Source organism: Aulonocara stuartgranti (assembly GCF_965226115.1).
Source record: "Aulonocara stuartgranti genome assembly, chromosome: 19".
Classification (NCBI taxonomy): domain Eukaryota; kingdom Metazoa; phylum Chordata; class Actinopteri; order Cichliformes; family Cichlidae; genus Aulonocara; species Aulonocara stuartgranti.
Window position 1 is genome coordinate 14228057 of NC_138955.1, and position 20755 is coordinate 14248811.

Below are 20755 nucleotides of genomic sequence, written 5' to 3' on the forward strand. Positions count from 1 at the left end.
CTAGACTGCAATTCAGTAGAGCACCGTTGGGATGTGGGGAAACAGGAAATTTATATCATGTTTGTGCAGCCAATGGAAAAAATCTTGGGGGAACGTTTTCAGTATCTTGTTGAATCGATATCATTAAGAATTACTGCAGTTCCGAAAGCAAAAAGGGAGTTTGACTTGGTACTAGTGTGATGTGTCTGTGAGATCAATCAAGAATATTTAATTTGGGCTGGTCTATAGCTGAACCCTCAAAGATGCTCTATATGCCCAACAGTTTCCAGCTTTTTTAAAACAAAGCATAAGAGTAATTTTAACGTGTATTAAGCAAACTTGCATTAGTAAAGACAGCATGTCACTGGCGCCCATTAGTAATGCATCCTAAAATTGGGCTTATGGGAGTTTTACATAAACGATTTATGATGAATGACTTTATTAAACATTAACAGCAGGTTTGATGATATCTTGCTATATTTGTTTCAAAGCAAAGACATTTAAAAGTGACCCCAGACATTTGAGTAGTAGTGTAATGCAATAAGCACATTCATGCAAATGTTTACTCATGAAGACAAACACAATCTTCTCTTTCATATCCAGAGCCTGCTGTTCGCACCATTCAATGGTAATGAGCACTAATCTAGGAAGTCTGGCGTCTTATCACAAGGTTTTAAACAGTCATCAAGTGTGATTAACTTCCAGAATGATTTGATCAAGCAAGCAGAGCACAAGAACAAACTTACCATCACTTCACCTCTTAGAAATGTCGTGAAAGGGGCAGAAAATTGAGGAAGTGTGTGCACTGATATGACTAGACTGGCCGAAACAAACCTCATGCTGTCACTATTTTTCATTTGTCCAAAAACACGACGCAAATTATAGTACTTTACTTTAAGCTCATGAAACTGCCAAAGTAAATGTTACATTGGACCGTTTTTGAGGGTGTGTTGACGACTGTTATTCGGCTCGAGGGTCAGAAGGAGGCAGTTAAGTTGTTAATCTCAGCGTCAGGATCTGTCTGGCATCGCGTCCTGAATGTGTCAGCAGAACACTGGAAAACACAGTCTGAGTAGCACACTGAGTGCTATTGTTTTTGTTTTAGCCTAGCTTTAAATCCATGTTGGCAAAGAATGCTGGGGATCAGAAACAATGGTTATTATGAGGCCTGAAATCCACTTTAACCAAACTTAGACATAAGTATAGCTGCTAGAGCGTATGCGATTCATAAATAAGTGGAAATGCTGATTTTGCAGCTCTTTTTTATGCCCACATTTGAGCTTCAATTAGTTTCTGTAGATAATAAGAGGATTTTATATCTGGTGCTGGTCCCAGAAAAGAGTTTTTGTGGCTTAATCAACAGAAATGGGGCCACCATGCAAATATTGAAGCAGCATTTTAAATTATGGAGGGAATGGGTACTATAAAATATAGATTTTTTTTTTCACATCAGGAAGGAACACAGAGACAACTGACTGCTTTCTACTGCAAGAATTCCTTTGAAGTTAATAAAGTTAGACCGAAAACAGACAAAGCATTAACTTTTTTTTTTTTTAAATAGAATTTATTCTTAAACTGATTTACGGCCTTGTAAAGTTGTATTCTTTTGTATTGGATTTATGCAGGTTTAATACCTTCATGTGCAGAAAATCTGCCTATGTGAACCTCTCTAATGCAGTTTGACCCTGCATAAAAAATCATTAAAAACATTTTCCCTGAAATTTGCAGAAGAAGAAAAATTCTAATATCCATCCATCCATCCATCCATCCATCCATCCATCCATCCATCGTCATCCGCTTTGTCCGGGGTCAGGTCGCGGGGGCAGCAGCCTAAGCAAAGAGGCCCAGACCTCCCTCTCCCCAGCCACCTCCTCCAGCTTGTCCGGGGGAATACCAAGGCGTTCCCAGGCCAGCCGAGAGATATAATCTCTCCAGCGTGTCCTGGGTCTGCCCCGGGGCCTCCTCCCGGTGGGACATGCCTGGAACACCTCACCCAGGAGGCGCCCAGGGGGCATCCTTGTCAGATGCCCGAACCACCTCAGCTGGCTCCTTTCGATGTGGAGCAGCAGCTGCTCTACTCTGAGCCCCTCCCGGATGGCCGAACTTCTCACCCTATCTCTAAGGGAGAGGCCAGCCACCCTTCGGAGGAAGCTCATTTCTGCCGCTTGTATCCGCGATCTCGTTCTTTCGGTCACTACCCACAGCTCGTGGCCATAGGTGAGGGTAGGGACGTAGATCGACCGGTAAATTGAGAGCTTCGCTTTTACACTCAGCTCCCTCTTCACCACGACGGACCGGTGCAGCGTCTGCATTACTGCAGCTGCAGCCCCAATCCGTCTGTCGATCTCCGGCTCCCTTCTCCCATCACTCGTGAACAAGACCCCGAGATACTTGAACTCCTCCACTTGGGGCAGGAACTCATCCCCGACCCGGAGTGGGCACTCCACCCTTTTCCGGCTGAGAACCATGGCCTCAGATTTGGAGGTGCTGATCCTCATTCCCGCTGCTTCACACTCGGCTGCGAACCGTTCCAGTGCGAGCTGGAGGCCTTCACCCGATGAAGCCAACAGAACCACATCATCTGCAAAAATCAGAGATGAGATTCTGAGGCCACCAAAGCGAAAGCCCTCCGCCACTTGGCTGCGCCTAGAAATCCTGTCCATAAAAATTATGAACAGAACCGGAGACAAAGGGCAGCCCTGGCGAAGCCCATCACCCACCGGGAACGAGTCCGACTTATTGCCGGCAATGCGAACCAAGCTCTTGCAACGGTTGTATAGGGATCGAATGGCCCGTAGCAATGGGCCAGACACCCCATATTCCCGCAACACCTCCCACAGGACACCCCGAGGGACACGGTCGAATGCCTTCTCCAAGTCCACAAAACACATGTAGACTGGTTGGGCAAACTCCCATGCACCCTCAAGTATCCTGGAGAGGATAAAGAGCTGGTCCAGTGTTCCGCGACCAGGACGAAAACCGCATTGTTCCTCCTGTATCCGAGGTTCGACTAACGGACGAACTCTCCTTTCCAGCACCCTGGCATAGACTTTCCCAGGGAGGCTGAGGAGTGTGATCCCCCTGTAGTTGGAACACACCCTCCGGTCCCCTTTCTTAAAGATGGGGACCACCACCCCGGTCTGCCAGTCCACAGGTACTGCCCCTGATCTCCACGCAACATTGCAGAGGCGTGTCAACCAGGACAGCCCTACAACGTCCAGAGCCTTCAGGAACTCGGGGCGGACCTCATCAACACCAGGGGCTCTGCCACCAAGGAGTTGTTTAACTGCCTCAGTGACCTCGCCCCCGGAAATTGGCGGGTCATTCCCCTCATCCCCAGACTCTGCTTCCTCCTCGGAAGACGTGTCAGTGGGATTAAGGAGGTCCTTGAAGTATTCCTTCCACCGCCTGACAATTTTCTCAGTCGACGTCAGCAGCGCTCCGCCAGCACTATACACAGTGCAGGTAGAGCACCGCTTTCCCCTCCTGAGACGTCTGACGGTTTGCCAGAATCTCTTCGAGGCAGTCCGAAAGTCTTTTTCCATGGCCTCTCCGAACTCCTCCCACACCCGAGTTTTTGCTTCAGCCACTGCCCGAGCCGCATTCCGCTTGGCCTGTCGATACCTGTCGGCTGCCTCCGGAGTCCCACAGGCTAACCAAGCCCGATAGGACTCCTTCTTCAGCCTGGTGGCTCCCTTCACCTCTGGTGTCCACCATTTGGTTCGGGGATTACCACCACGGCAGGCACCCACCACCTTGCGGCCGCAGCTCAATGCAGCAGCTTCGGCAATGGAGATGCTGAACATGGTCCATTCGGACTCAATGTCCCCGGTCTCCCTCAGAATGCTGTTGAAGCTCTGCCGGAGGTGTGCGTTGAAGATCTCGCGGACTGGGGCCTCTGCTAGACGTTCCCAGCACACCCTCACTACGCGTTTAGGTGCACCAGGTCTGTCCAGCGTCCTCCCCCGCCACCTGATCCAACTCACCACCAGGTGGTGATCAGTTGACAGCTCAGCCCCTCTCTTTACCCGAGTGTCCAGAACATATGGTCACAGGTCTGCTGATACGATTACAAAATCGATCATCGACCTACGGCCTAGAGTGTCCTGGTGCCTAATTCTAATATTTATGTAGATATTTAAAATATACTTTAAGCTTTGGCAAAAACGTTATCATGCAAAGCTGTTCAAATTTGAGTTAATTCGGCACACTTTAACTTTCCAACTATTGTTGGCATACACACAGTAACAAAAACAACAATAATGCTCCACCAGTACACTAGGCTTAAGCTAAATAAGACCAGATGTGAATGAGGAACGTGGTCTCTGTACTCCCCCTTGTTTTGTTTGTTTGTGGCATCATGCATCCTCGAATTGGCCAGGACAAATTGATCTCAGGCAGAGCTATTTGAAAACAATTGTGCTGCACACTTCATTCCTCTGGGCAGTTCTTCTTTTGAATGAAGAATCTGAAATGTTGTGACCTAATTATTATAGACTGGCATGCCTGATCTATTTAGTCTTCATGTGGATGTTGACGTTTGTGGCCGAGGTAGAAAACAAAAGGGAGGGGCGGGCACAAACAGGAAACATATGGTCCAAAATAGAAAAGTCTGGTCCCCAGTGTGATGATGTCTTCTGTGGAAAGACACATGATTGACAGAAGCAAAAATATTCACTCAGATTATTAGTATTATTTTTTTTAATATTTTCAAAAACTCATAATCTCATATCGCATACCCTACCCAAGAGGCTTTAGCTTGCCCACAGTTGCTGGGGATATGCAAGCCACTTTACAACCCACCTCCACCCCAGCAGTTTCTCTCTTAATTAATGCCATGTCTGTTGTGTTTAATGTCAGCTTTAGCTGCTTAGTTGGCAGCATTAATCAGTGGAAATAATATCTCACTACACAAAGTATCTGTCCTACTGATAATAACTTCCTTTCCTGACTGATGGAAAATAATATTGATATAATAGATGTGTTTCTTCACAATGCTTGGCTTAATAATCCAAATGTGGATCTAATAAATAAACTGAACTTTAAAACCAGCTGACTCTGGTTAAGTTTACTTCTGCACCCTAACTACCAGTATCAAGCTTTACTCATAGCTGTTTAGACTTGTTGCTGAATATGAGGCGTTTTCAGACGTTTTGTGCTAATTTAGCAGAGCCAACATGCTTAAATGAAATGCATTTGATTAGTGATTGTAACGTCTGTTCAGAAAATGATGGTTTGTGTTGGTAATTGTCATAACCAGTCATTACCATTAGTGAGTTGGCTGCTGCATTTCTAAACACCAGCTGCAATTGTCAAAGTAACAAAGGGTCTGTCTCCTATGGTAACTGGAAAGAAGATTTCAATTCAATTCAGATTTATTTATACGGCCTAAATCACAACATTTGCCTCAAGATGCTTTATATTGTAAAGTAAATAATAAATAAACAATAAATGGAAAAGTGCTTTTACATCGCAATATGATGCAAAGTGGAGGAATAAAATGCATAAAATATATTACCAAGCAACTACCATTAGCATACCGTCAATGCTTTGATAACCCAGGGTCTGCTGCCGGTGCTCAGGCCAGCTGACTGACATCTGAAATCTTGATAAAAGGAGCAAGAACCAACATGCTTAATTTTTGCTTCATAAAAAGAAATGGAATTTCTAACTGTGATCAGCATTTTAGCTTTGTGGGAAAGCGAATGTTTTTTGACTTGGTATTAAAGCACTTTCTTTGTGTCCATGTGCAGGAGCAAGAGGACCCCAACAAGCTGGCCACCAGCTGGCCCGACTACTACATCGACCGCATTAACTCCATGGCGGCTGTAAGTTAAACTGATTCTCCACTATTTTTAAAAAAGATAAGAGAAGACATATTCTGCTTTTGCTTAGTTTGCATCATATATGTACCAGGTACTCTCTTTAAACATCTGTCATAAAATGCCATAGAAATGGTTGTATGATGGTCATCTCAGGAATGCATATTACCCTAATAACTACCATTCAAGCATTGTGTTTGTGAGGGGCCAAATCTGCTTGCTTCCGACCACGCATGAAAAATATCAAGGGCCTATTAAGGGAACATAATAAGTCCCCTTTACAACAGCTTTAGGAGCATTGATGGTACTGAACTCTAGTTAATGCAGACCCCACAGAGGTCACTGTTCGCTCAGCCGTTCTCTCTTAGATATCTTGGCTGGCGTTTTATCATCTCCCTGCTGACTGCTTGTTATATTCACACGAGCACATTCCTTCGCTGTGACCCCAGCATTCACACACACTGCGATGACAAACAGGCCATTTCGGCGCTCAGCAGTTCAGTCAGTGGGAAATACTGTCAGACACATGGAGCAAAGCCAGGATGACAATATTCGTTAGTTCTAGACCGTGTGTCTGCCAATAAAAACAGTGTGATACCATCGCAGAGTTCGCTTCTGCTGTGATCCCCATGTCGCTTTAGACAGAAGTGTTGTTATATGATGTTGTATTATATCAAACCGACTGGTTCGTGCCAGCAGCCTCTCACCCCGAGTCCTTCTGTGAACGACAAGCTGCCTCCCAAATGTTTTGAGATCTTAAAACATGACATTTTAAGCGAGTCTCTTGAAAGGTGACACATAAGCACAAAATGTAGAGACTAGCCAAACCGTCCGACATGTTTGCATTCATAAATCTTTCCAGTGTGAGGTAGAACAAACGGTTGAACCTTAGCATACCATAAACACCGAGCTGAAACGTAACGGCATTTAATATCTGTTTATTGCCCTGCAGTTTGTCGAGCGTAGCTGTCGTCGGTTGCAATTTTTGCAGCTGTTTTTGTTTACTGCCTCCACTCCAGAGATGAGAACTGCTTCTGAACAGCACACTGCTACCTGAGCTGAGCGTAGAGGTCTGGAGAAACGATTTTTCAGTCTCTTTAAGGCTCAGACGCTTGACAGCACGCACACACACTCACACAAACCGTATTTTAAGTAGAGCAGGGAGAAAGTGCTGATTTGTGAGTTGCCAAGAATTTGAAATCCACCAGGGCTGTAGTGGAGCCACTGTGCTATTAGGTGTCAGACGCTCTGTCAGAGTTATGTTTCAGATGTTCTTTTCCTGTTTTTCCTGCAAAACACGGTGATTTTAAAAAGTCTACTGTACAGTACCAGAAGTTTTAAAAAGTTGACATCTATTGAAAATGCGGCCGCCCTTGCTTGAGACTTTTACAAAAAATGTGTCTGGAATAATATCAGGGAGAAACCTGGTTTCAAGCACAGTAGCGTCAGCTAATATTACATCAGTGGGTGACATGCATGAACAAGATTTTACAACTTGTAGCAGTCTCCTTTTTGCACAAGCAGACCTACTTTAAGCTCCATTATTCACCGTTCCTCAGACTGATTTCCTCCCCTTCCTCTCCAACTGCATTTGGTCCACCACGGAGCTCCAAACGATCTTCAACATCATTTTAAAATTTGGAGGCACTCCACTCCTACCCCGTGACCTCATGTTTTGGCTCCGGCGCGATCTCACCGGGGTCGGCCCCTACACAGTAGCTGAGTTATTGGATGATCTCATTTTGCCGCCCGGAGAGATTACTGTACAACCGGCATCTTGATGTTCATTCATAAAATTGTGTCAGAGCCCTGAGGTTGTTCGTGGGCCACCGCGTGATAACTCAAACGCCCTTGTGACTCTGACAGGAATTTCTGTAGCCCCGCTGTGCCCGAGTTGTATGCAGAGCTTCAGATCTCCCAGCTGGATCGTTTTTTCTGCAGAAATAAAGAAAAAGGGAAATGCATGAAGGTCTCAAACTTCTGGAAGTAATCACAAGACTGATTGATGGGATGAGATGAACTTTGATATGAACTGAGGTTCTGTGCTTTTTAGCAGGTTGATTAGGTGACACATTTTACAATGTACAGGATTAATTGTATTGCAAATAAACTGCATCGTGTTTTCATAATGTTTCGATTGGAAGCAGTATATCTTTGGAGCCATTCAGAATGATCTGTTAGCTAAATCTCTTTTATTACATTTATTTCTGGATATGATTTCATTAAGTTATTTTTTAATTAGTGTCCTCTGACCTGTAGTGCTATTTTCCAAATACTGTATTAATGTGAGTTGCTCAGTTTTAGAGATCTTTTTTACAAAACAGTCTAGCTCTGAAAAGCGGAGCCAAAGCAGAAGTATTTTAAACTTGCATGCTTTCTAGTGACCAGCAGGGGGGGGCTATTCTAGTCCGCTTTCAAAGAAGCGTATGAGAAAATGACCCTGCTGCTCGCATTGCCGGTGACTACGGCAAATGCTTACACGATGAGTTTATGGTCTCAGTTGCTAGTTCCAAGTCTGAATATGTTTATTTTATAAATTATGGTTCTGTTTACATCAAATACAATGATAAAGTTTGGGATTAGGTGACTGACAAGTTGCTACCATATGAGCGTGCAGTGTCCCTGACATCTGATGTTAGGTATTAAAAGAAAAACAGTCACTTCACTGCTTAAATGCAGGCTATGATAAATTACGAGAAATTTTTTTTTAGTCTGACGAGATATGAAACATAAACATATACGTTTACTTTTAATGCAACTTGACGTAAGCCTTCCAAATATCTTCTGATGGTGGAAGATACGATGGCAGCTGGATTTCACTAAATTATTTTGTTTTAGTTAACAAAATTTAGTTTGTCTTGGTTTAGATTAAACTCATCCCTTCTTTTTTTTTCCTTTTCTTTTCTTTTTCTTGGTTGATGCGTCAATGATCCACATGGCCCACATTAAGACTTCGATTAGTAGCATTCATCTTTGTTAACGACGCTCTTATGACTAGCTTAAAGGCATAGTTCTGGCTGGGGGGAGGGCATTTCCCATCATAAGGATTTAGGGAAGTACCGTCTGCTGGTTTACCAACTGGCTCTAATGATATCCTTATGTGCATGTTGGCCACAGGTACGGGTGAGCTTACTAATAGCAGATGTAGGAAGGAGCCATTTGGCTAGACTCACTGACACGGTGAACTGGCTCACAGCACGACCCAATCATTCACTCAGCCCAACACTTGTTGTGTCCAACTTCCCATTGACTATGAACACGCTCATTTAGAGCAACAGGAGCCAGAGCGTTTGGCACAGGGCTCCTGAACCATCTGTACTTGAGGCTAAGTCGACACGATGGATGTTTTGAGTGTACCGTTTCTATATTAAACACTCTCGCACACTGGACAGATCTGAGCTCTTGTTGGAAAATCAAACATTGGGTCAGGATTCAGTTAGATATGTCATGGTAGCTAGTTGGCAGTCTATAAAATAATTCTACAAACGGCGGGTGGGGGGTTGTGTGTTACTTTTTAAAGGGACAGTGCACCCCCAAATCAAATTTACCTATTCTTCCTCCGGTCTTTTATTTTTGCCTTGGTCTAAGTTGCCCAATGGCATTTGTCTATGACTCCTCAAAGCAACAAAAAGCTGCCTTAGTAGAACCAAACAACAGTGTCTCTTTCCAAGGTCCACAAACCTTGTTATACTGCGCTTTTAAACGCTTTCACACACACTCACACATCTGGGACGATTTGAGGTTAAGCACTTGTGCAAGCACCACTTGCAGACTGCAGGGGCTGGGTATTGAACCATCAAGCTAACTTTTAGGTTGATGGTTTTATTTGTTTTGTTTTTTTTGTAGTGGCTTGATCATCACAAGACAAGACTTATTTAGAAATGAATGAGCGAGCTGTACCAAAATTTTAAGGTTTAAAGTTTGAAAGCAATCGCAAACAAGTATCTTTTGAGGGAAATGAATGGGCAGCACTGTGACTGGCTGAAACATGCACTGTTTGGCCTCGGTGCCTCGGGGGGGTAATTCTTCCAAAAATACAAGCATTTTGTAGGCTTGTAAAGAAAGATTTAGAGTCATTTCTGCTCTTCAATACTTAAGAAAATTAAACTCTCACAGACTGTGGCAAAATGTAACAAATTGCAAAATGCCTGGCTACGCCTTCATTAAAATCTCTGTAACTTTGCTGTGTTTCACTTCAGCAGCATCAGTCTTTGTACAGATAATGTCAATATGTTGATTCATGATGTTGTGGAGTTTATTGTGTACCGCAGGATATGTCCAAAGGTTTTATATGCTATAAAATACAGGAAAAAGAACAGAAATTAGGCAAGGAAAAAAAATTGTATTTTTCTATTTTCCATCCTCAGCTGCTTTGACAAACTAGCATCTGCTGTAATATTTACAACGCTGATGAAGTCTCACAAGTGTTAGCTTTATTTTGATACCAGGATTGTTTATACAGAGTTTGTAATTGCAGAGAAATACTTAATTCATTTTGGGCAGGAACCTCAGAATAGGTGCTTGAGTTCAAGGCAACTGGACTTCATTTTTAGGTTCTTGAAGAAGCCCTACATATTTAACCTCTCGTGGGGTTGTCACCTTAGACCAACTTCATCATCCACATCATCTTTTAGAACCAAAGAAGCCTTTTGCATGAGAAGTAAAATGTCTTAAAAACCTCAGAAAGAAATGCAGCTGCCTTCAGCTCAAGGACATAAGATCAGCCATTTGTTTTGTTGATTGGCTCTTTGCATTCAAGGTTGGGAGAACCACATCCTTAAGAATTTGAGTTGTTTAAGTCCATATTTCTCTGTTGTAATGTCTCATGTCAGGTAACATACAAGTCATGGTGTATTTCTTGCAGAAAACATATGCACAATGGTAATTGAGAGTGAAATCTCGTGCAGTGTTCCCAAAATTGCCATGTGGTTGCGTGCATTTGGTCTGTATCAACAGCCTACATAAATTAGCTTGTTGGACGAGAGATTCGACTGAACCACAAAAACCAAACAACCCCAATCAGTTGATGTTGTTTGTCTTCAGTTTTTGGTTTGTGTGAAATTGATTTTAAATTTTATTCTGAGCGGCATTAAAAAAGTCTTAAACCCAACTTTCCTCGGGCTGTAGGAGCCCTGCTCTAATTAAAAATGGAAAGTACCAAATTACTACCAGCAGGTAACATTCTCACTTGATGTAGAGTTGGAATTGAACTCTATGAATCTGTTATTTGTCCAGTGAAATCTCCATTTCTCTTCTTATCTGCAGATGCAGACTTTGTTTGCCTTTGACGAGGAGGAAATGGAAATGAGGAACAAGGTGGTGGAAGATCTGAAGACGGCACTTCGGACTCAGCCGATGAGGTGAGTGAAACTTAACTCTTCCATGTGACCTTCCCTTGGGCTGCACACAGCGCTGAGCTCTTTGCTCCATTCCTACAATTTAACTTGTTGAGGTTATACCACACACCGTAATCTGATTTAATAATGGATCTCGTGCTGCAGCGCAGTCTGTCTCTTGTCATGCTAAATGAGCCTATTCTTTACTTCAAACTGAAAAGTGATTAATTAAAGAAATTTTCAGTCGTCCACATTTACGCTGTGGTCATTAGCGGCTTTTGGCCTCACTCGTCACCACAAAGAAATATTCAAGGACACTGGGCATCCCCCCAACACAAACCGCCTACGTCTCCCAGTCGGCACCTCCTTTGGAGCTGTCCATCAGCCCGTGCCATTCTTATGAAGCAGTGGTCTGCCCCAAAATGGGGGGTGTTGAGTGTTCTCAAGGACGGCTATAAAATGACAGGCCTCATGTGCAGAGTGACAAAAACTCAGGGCAGCTCTCACGTCTGGGTCGCGTCTGGGTTGTGTGGGTGTATTTGTAGGCCAAGTGTGTGTGGTTGTGTTTGCTCCATGTGCCGACATGTGGGGATCCAAAACAGAACAAAGCTGGTGAGAAGCAGACTCAGAGGTCTAGACAGAAGACAGGAAATCGTTTGAAACTTTCTGTTTTAGACTTTCTGGCCTTGAATGTGAATCTTTATTGGAATATTATAAGGATACCAGAAATTATTGTCAGTTCCAATAGCAGTGAAATCCCACTACTGATGATATCATGCCTCAATAAAACAAGTCAGTCCAATTTAACTTTAACAGATCTAGACCTCTGACTTTGAGCTGCTTAGATAAGTCTAATGTCTATTTTTTGTCTGATATAATCCTAATTATGAGGCACAGATGGAACAGTGGAGCTATGCTGGTAAGCTGGCACCAAATCAAGATAAACGGGGTTTACAAAGAATGATTTAATCTATGGTATTTCCTTATTAGTTAATGTAAGTTGACAGATAGCAGCTGAACAGGTAAAACATTACAACTAACTGTTTTATCATTTGCAGTTTTAATTTTGTATTTAAAAGAAATCTTCTGCTTAAGTCAGATGGGTTCTAAACATTTTTTTTCTTGTTTATCGTCATTAACATATAGCCTAATCAGTATTTATGTACAAACAAACAAACTAAATGCAAGTCTCAAAGAGTCACTGTAGCTGAATATGGTGTTTTTAACATAATGTAAAAACAAAAAAACAGTAACATTAAAAATATATTTATAAAATGGACAACAACATGCTATATTTAAGTAATTAGTGGAATTTGCAGGTACTGGCAAAATTCTGGTAATAAAAATCACTGAGGTTTGAATGTGTGATATGATGATTGAAATAATTTGTTGGCAACTAAACAGGACAAATATATTTGTTGTGCTGCTGAATGAACAAATACAGATATATAGTAAACACTCTGTGACTTCTAACTCTTACTTACTGACCACACAAAAAAGAAAGTAATATGAATGCAAAGGTGCGCTCAAAGGTTCTGGATAAGTAAGGATTTATAAGATATTTAAGGTCAGAGTTACACTTTTTTTCAAAGCTAATTAAATAAGATCAGCCCTGTTCATGTGGTAGACATCCTAAGCTGTATGTAGCTGACAGGGATGGGCTTTGAGTGTGCTCATTAAAGCTGATTTACAGCCTAAACCTGCTCTGATGATCTCACACTCATCCCACATGGGGACTACCGATGCTCTCTGTGTGCTCAGTGAAACTGAACTTTGAACACAGTTTCAGACACTGATAACCAGGGAAGAAAATCCTAATTAGTGGAAAAACTTCTTGCTGAGCTATATGTACTTTATGCCATTACCTGCTGTTGCGGCAAACAACATATCTGAATATATCGTCACAGTTTTCCTCCTTTGACATATTCAGGGTAGTAGGAATACTTATCCAAGTCTGAGGTAACAGGATTTGCACATTTGTGAAAATGCCATTTTAGTGCCTTGGGCTAATTTATTGAAGAAATTTTAAAGGGTTAGATGATGCAGTGCATTATGAAAGGAGTAGGTTTTCAGGAGGGGTTTGCACAGTTCATACTGCATTTGCAGTACATGATGAAAAAAATGTTGTAATTGTAGCAGGAAAGCAGGACGACTACTTGTAAACTTAAATTTACTTCAACATAAGCATCACTTTGGTGAGATGGCTATCTAGTCTCACAAACACTTGATAACGTTTACCCAGTGTTTATTTGGGAAGTACAGTTAATCTTCTGCAATTTTACTACCATAGTTTCCCTAAAGGCCAAATCCCAAAGTATTTGGCACTTGCAGAGCAACTCAATCCTTGAGAGGCCAAGTTAGGTTGTCATCTCTCTGCCATCATTACCACACTGTTGGTGCTGAGTTATTCCAGGTCTAAACTGACCCCCTGCTGGGCCTAATCATCAGGGAGGGTTTTTTGTACTGTTACGATGTTTTTAGAAACGAGCTACAACTAGCTAATGAATGTCATTAGCTTGGTGTTACCGTAAACTGTTTTTTACACACATAAAGCAGCCTGAAAGAATTAGAACAACAAAGTAGAAAAAAGAAGACCAGGTAAATGTTATGACTTGACACTTTAATTTGCTCAGTCCACTTTTCCATGATAGCGGTAGCCTAAATGATTCCCTGCTTGCTCCCTTTCTCCTATGCTAGGCAACTGTTGTGACTTTGCCACATAGTATGTTACATAAAATAAATGTAGATTTTTTTAAATACATATATTCAAGTGACACCCCACCTGATACCCCAGTGCAGTTCCACGTTCTCCTGTTTTTATTTTACCTAATTTATAGTTTAAGGCTTTTTTTTTATATGTCTCTTTTTCTCTATTCATTTCCTCGTAGTGTTGTATTCACTTATTTTACCTCATCAAAGGTGACTTTGCCAACACTATTCAGAGTCCACCTGCTCCCATGCTGTTCACAGAGTGAGTTATTGCTCATTAGCACGCAGATGTTTTAAAGTAGTGGAACAGCGATGCGGGCAGCAGGTGTGTTGCACAGAATATGGGTGTTCAGGGAAATGTCCAGCCAAGCGTGGGCTTTGTGATGAACGGGCAGTTAAAGCGAAATGATGACTTTGTGCTTTGCTGTCTGGGATACATAAAGCAGAGCCTCACCTGCGCTGTGTGTCATTTCCTTGTCCCGTCGTGAATGTATAGAGTTTTTACGGCCTCATCTTGTGAGACACGGTGGTGTCTGTGCGTATTCGGCTTTGACTCATGCCCAGCTTTGGATGCCTGCCTGAAACTGCCTTGCTCCCTCCCTCCTTCACTTTGGAGAGGCAGCTGGGCCTGGTTGTGAAGAGGTGCCCTTGTTGCTACTCATGCTGCTCTGCAGGGCCACGGGACCCAAACACATTGTAGACATGCAGGGTGCCAGGCAGAGCACATCATCAGTAGGCCACCCACTTTCACTCACAGGCTGTTTTGCTGGTGACATGTTTCAATCAAGTGTTTGTTTGTGTGTGTGAACGTTATTTTAAGATTTGCACATTCTTTCTTCCTGACATTGCTACTTCAAGAGGACAGAATAATCTGGAAGGATCTTTTTGATCCTGGTTGATTTGGCTGTAGTTTCAGTTCCTGGAACAACAAACATGGATTTAATACTACAGGCCACAGAATTTGAGAGCAACAAAACAAACTGTTGTCGTTTTAATAATGAACTCAGCCTAAACGCAGCCGTAATCTGATTTCACAGTCTGGAAATACATCAGCTCGTCTGCTCACTTCAGGCTCTTGGGGCACCAGACAATTTGTCGGGGTCTCTGCTGCAGCCAGCAGGTATCCATGCCAACATTTCTGGCTTTTGCACCAGTCATTGTTTACCAAGACAGATAATTTGAAAATGCCAGTAATCACTTAACTCATCATTAGACAATAGTTGATCACTATCCAGTGCATTTCAGAAAATACCATCCCTGCTTTGCTCTTCATGCAAACTGATTTTCTACAAGAAAATGCAATGCAGAAATCTTCTGCTGCTTAAAATCTTTGGTCTCTTGCCTACAGATCACAGAGTTCAGTGGATGGAGTTTATTAAATGGGTAAGAAGTTGGTGTAGACTCTATCTCTTGTTTGTCTCTTGTTCCTGAAAGAGATCAAACTGATCTGCTGTCTTAAATTTTATAGATGATCAATAATGACCAGTAGTGGTAAACTCATTAACCAATATGTTGTGTAGCTACAGAACAAGGAAGTATATTTTTTGGATGAAAGCTACTAGAGACACACTAGCTGATTATAAGATACAAATATATGTAAATAACCCAAGGTTTCTGGGATCAAAGTGCTGGAAATAGAGGAAGTATGAGATGATGGTCTAGTAGTTGTGGTTGCTAGAGCATGGTGAGGTTTGTGGCTTTTGCTAGACGTCGTTCTAGATCTCATTAAGCACCAATTTCCGTTGGACAACATGCACTTAAATAAATTCCTAAATGTGAATTTTGGACTTGTTTAATTCCACAAAACCTAATCTATCAAACTAGTGGAAAGATGAGACCCAAAATCTAAAAGAAAAAACGACCCATGCATAAGTTTGTCCATGCCTTAAAATGTCAAAGGCTTAGTGTTTATTAAACTGAAGTTGGTAGGCTGGTGCAAGAAAAATGAAATCACTCAATAACAGAACAGTTGGACTGTATCGATGCCTCCCTGTAAGAGGAGACCACAGGCGAAATATTCTTTCCCCTGTGAGTGATGCTGCACTTAATTTGCCATTTACCAGAAACCTTTTTTTGATGGTTGGAAACTAATTTAATGGCCCAGATGTCTTCATTCAAATATAAATGTGATTATTTCTAAGCAGCCATAAAAAAGGAGGCATTTTGAAAATGATTTCTTCCCCTCGAGTTAGCAGCTTATCACGCGTCCATGCCGGTAGTTATTGTTTTGTTTACCAGCTGTCAAATGGAGCTTGAAGCATCACACTGCGGTTGTGTATTTACTCACGTAAAGCTGAATCTCAACTCAAGTGGGCATGTGAGGGTAGACAGGCAAACACAAACTGCTGCAGCTATGTAGTTAAATAAAATATACACATTCTGGTGTGCATTTCCAGTTAGCGTCCAAATATTTGAATGTTTACTTGTGGTATTTTAACTATGCAGTTGGATATACTTTCATAATCACTGTTGATTTGTTGAGTCATCTGCACATCTGCACTGATGTTTATGTTCATGTTGATGAGCGTGCTTTGCGCTTCTAAGACGTGACCCTCCTCCATCATTGTCATTTCCGTTGCGACATAACTGCACGAGGACAGGAAACTGAGTTATCGTGGAGGTCACTGAGGCCATTCTGGCCCACAATGCATTGCACTCCCAGGCTCATGTCAGCAGAGCACTGTAGTGCTTCCCAAGGCGGCTCTCTGTGGACATTGTTTCTGCAAATCTGTTCCAGCAAGAATATTTACTCGAGTCGACTGCAGCCTTTCACCCTGCTCTTGTGTCAACAGCTCTTTGGATGTTTCGCTGCCATCACATACAAATATTATCCTTCAAAACATTTTGTCGACAGATCTCTCAAAGGTTCCGCTCAACAGAGGGTGAACTTTATATCTGTTTTCACATATTACCAAATACATTAGTGGGGGAGTAGAGTCTCACACCTTCAAAGAGTCTCAGATGGAGTGTTTGCTTCTCTTAGAGCGCTGATTTCTCTCCCTTTGGTACTTAGTAGTTCAACAGGAAATGGAAAGAAACGAGTGATGGCCAGGTGGACCATGCAGGCAGGTTTGAACAGATGGAGAGTGGGGAAAAAGTGGAGTTGAGCACAGGGGTTATACTTCACTTTCACTTTAATCCCAAACGGCAACCTCATGGGTTAAAGCCAAAATGAAAAGACAAGAACTGAACACGTTTCTGCTCTTAGTGCCTATTTTTAATATAGTTATGGTTTGCTGTCCGGTTAAATGTACAAGCAAACCATGCAAGAAGTCTGTACTCTAGTTTTGGTAAGTGAAATTTTAGTATTTTATGTCCATGAAAAAGAAAAAGTAGTTGAGATCATCTTTTTTGCAAGCAGAAACCACATCCTCAATTAGATTTGACAGCATTTTTTGTAAGATAATAGCAGATGGAATCAGCATGGATGTGAGGCTAGGGTCTGGGAAATGCCTCAGTGAGGACTGGTGGCAGCTCATGGGCTGGGCCGATCCCCATGTACTAAAAAGGGGCGTGAGGGAGGGCGAGTGAGTCACGAAAATGAGAACAAGTCTTCTACAGTGCAGGAAAGCATACATTACTGGAGAACCAGAAGAGGAGTGTATGAGGTATGGTCCCAGTCCTGAAATTGAGATAAATTATCTTTAATACTTATACTTTATAGTTAATTTCCATTAGGTTTCCATTGAATTACCCTCTTTTGACCTACAAATACAAAGCTAATGTCTGTTAAAGAGAAACACAACTAATTTTACTTTTAGAAACCTGTTTGTAAGTATTGTATAAAACCTTTCTTTCCCCTGGGCAATGCTGGGTCTAGTCCATTAAATTACCCCACATGATGCCATTTGAGACATCATCATTAGTTGGGAAATAAAGGCTTCAACTCTGTGGGTGAATTAGAAAAAAAGTGATCTTATCTGATCGCCCTCGAACACTGCTGTGGTGTGGTCACATGATTTGTACTTCATATGAATTGAGTGTAAGGAGACAGTTGCCTTTTCTCACATGTGGCATAAAGCAGGAGATAGTCAGGTACATTTTCGCAACTGGAAATACTCCTGCTTCATGTAGGCTTGCTGTGGTGCCCTGGTAGATTTAGCAGGAGGTGAGACACATGAACTTAGTCATACACTAAAAATCTTTGAACAGATCAGAAACATCACACTGACTTTGTACAAGGAATCTTTGATCTGTATAATTTGTAGAAATGTTTGTGTGTGGAAAAAGTCACACACATATACACATGCAAGCACAACCAGTAAACCATGATATACTATATATGTACAAATCACAGGTGTGCACCTCAGATAGGGTTTGTATTGTAACTTCTATCTACATATGTGACAGTTTTATGCTCAACCCTTCATTTACCACATCGAGTAAAATGCGAGTAATGTTGATTATCGTATAACTTCTCCTAAAAGCCCTGCAGACACCTTGGTCACGGTTTAATCAGCACCTCTGGAGAACCTCCCGGGCTCTCGTTGTCTTTGGAGACCTTTTATAGTCGAACATGACGTGTGAAAATGCGTCTGGATATAGATGAGTGGGTGTCTGAAGGAGATGGTGAGTGTGCGTGTGATTAAGTGAGGGGTAAACGAGAGTTAGAAAGGCACATGATCACTTGAGTTTGTGTGTGTGGAAGTGTTGGCCTTTGATAAGTTTGTGTGGTTAGGCTTTGAGGCGAGAGCGAACTGTCGGCCAACTGTCTGCCACACACGGGTCATCCACAGTTCAAAAAGGCAGAATGTCTTGCAGCGAAAAATACGTTTGGTTGGAATGAAATTTAAATTTGAGCATCTGGATTAGCTTCCACACCGTCCTCTGCCTCTGGCTGAGGGGTTTTTATGCTTTTTAGATCAATACAGATACAAATTACAATGTTGTTTTAAAGATAGCAGCACTGAAACTCATTTAATAATGTAAGATAAAGCAAATATCTTAGGGCTTTTTTCAAATTTAAATCCGAGACTTTACCTTTGACCATCGCAGGCCTTGACTTTTTCCTGCTACTCTGTCGCTTTTGTTTAGCCTCATTCTGTTCCAAGTTTTATTTCTTGCTTCTTTCTTTCTTTCATCTGTGTGAAGACCTATTTGTGTGTGTATGTGTGTGTTTGGCTCAGCGTCAGTATTGTTCGGCAGCTCTGCCTGTGCTCATATTGTATGCAGTTGTTGAGCTTTCACTGCGGGTTTTGAAGTATGCAGCGGTTGTTCCAAGAGCAAAGGGGGGAGGACAGAAACCCGTGCGCGCCAGTCGGCTGAGCGTGAATGTCAGTGGAGAGGAGAAGACAAGAGGGGACTACAAAGTCAGAGGATATGGGATCCATTGATTCAAGTGCTCACTGGAGAGAAAATAAAGTGAGGAGGAGGAGAGAATTGTTGAATGTCAGCTTACTAGGTTTAGTAACGGTCCAGAGGATTAGTCACTGTTGAATGTTTTAAAGAGACATGCATGTATATTTTTACATGTATCTGCTTAAGCGCCCGCACGGGCATCGGGTTATGCTGCAAAGGTTATGTCGGTGCATACTGGGAAGCGAAGTGAAGCTGGCAGTGAGCGAAGTCTTGAATCTCGTCCACTCTTTTGAACCCAAACTCCAAGAACAACATCTGTCACCCTCAGCTTTCCATACATTAATCACAGCGATGTTCAGCTTAATTTCTCTTCCACTATGAAAGCTCTTTCTCTGAGGTGGGCTCTCGGTTCGTGGACAGGCGCGTGGCCGGCCAAAGGCTTGTCACTGATATAATGTGGAACTTAAAACAGTTGGCTTTGTTCTGACTTCACTGCTTCCACTGTCTGTGCTACATCTGACTCAATTCATATCTCATACGTTGGATTTCTTTTTCGTCACCGTGGTGCTGAGTGGAGACTGCAGCGTCTTCGCTCAAACAGGAAAGTCTGCTGAAAGGTTGCATGAGTGTTCTGAATGCATTGCCAAGAGAGGCTGACTGTATGCATGCGTGCATACTGTATGAGCCTGCTGAAGATCAGAGGATGATATCTCTTTAAGAGATTTACTGGACGTGCCAGGTTGAGTTTCTGGGATTAATCATGTGTGAGCAGAGGAAGAGCTCTGGCCTCGTCATAAAGGATAATAAATAGATTTTTCTGCATTATATTTTTTCACATTTCTTTTGTGCCAAGACAGCAGTGGGAGGGGAATGGTCTGCATACTTCTAAAAGCGTCAAAACAATGTATTTGCTACAATGAATGGTAATAAATCTCAGCACCCTCTTGTCAGACTCTCGCTCTTTCCTCTCTGTCCCTTTGTCTTCTTGACTCCATGCTTCTTTCCTCTTCCTCTTCCTCTCCCCTTTCTTTTCTCCTTACAATCCCTTGTTTGTTTGAAGTAATTTATGAGGCCTATCAGGAATCTTAGCGAGTGGGAAGGTCATTTACAGTCCAGCCCCCACTGTGCTCGCTGGATGTGACATCCCTCACTGTTTACATGTCCTGCCTGCCACTCAACCAGTCTGCTTCTCATCCACAGAGGTCAATAGCTCACTGCTCTCTAATTAGTTCAGCCACTTGATGGTCAGCAGGAGAGAAGTGTCAAAATTGAGGATTTTTTTTCCTTCAAATGAGATAAATGTTAAAGTGAAGTCCATAAAGATATGTCCATAGTGAATCCCCAACCTTTTTCATCCATCTGTGAGCACAGAGGCACAAACACTTTCACTTTCATTATATTTGTCCAGTGCCAGTTCACCACTACTGGCCTCTAACAGAGTTTTATATTCTATGGCTACACTAGAGGGAGAAGAAAAACAAAAGATATGATCCCCTGTGAGCAAGACTTGAGTTTGCTTTAAAAAAGAAGAGAGAAAAGTGGAGCGCAGGAAAACTGTGATTAACAAACAGAAGGCAAAAACACAAACTGCAGGAGAGAAGGCATGGGAAG

General features: G+C 42.3%; 1 protein-coding gene across 5 annotated transcripts in view; it reads left to right on the forward strand.

Moving 5' to 3' along the window:
• Positions 1-20755, forward strand: part of daam2 (dishevelled associated activator of morphogenesis 2) — a 110663-nt gene that overhangs the window by 60364 nt on the left and 29544 nt on the right. For all 5 annotated transcript variants that reach the window (XM_082516237.1, XM_082516239.1, XM_082516235.1 and 2 more), the window contains exons 4-5: positions 5733-5807; positions 11067-11161. In XM_082516237.1, coding sequence (XP_082372363.1) covers positions 5733-5807; positions 11067-11161 — 170 coding nt within the window. The remainder of the gene's footprint in view (positions 1-5732; positions 5808-11066; positions 11162-20755) is intronic.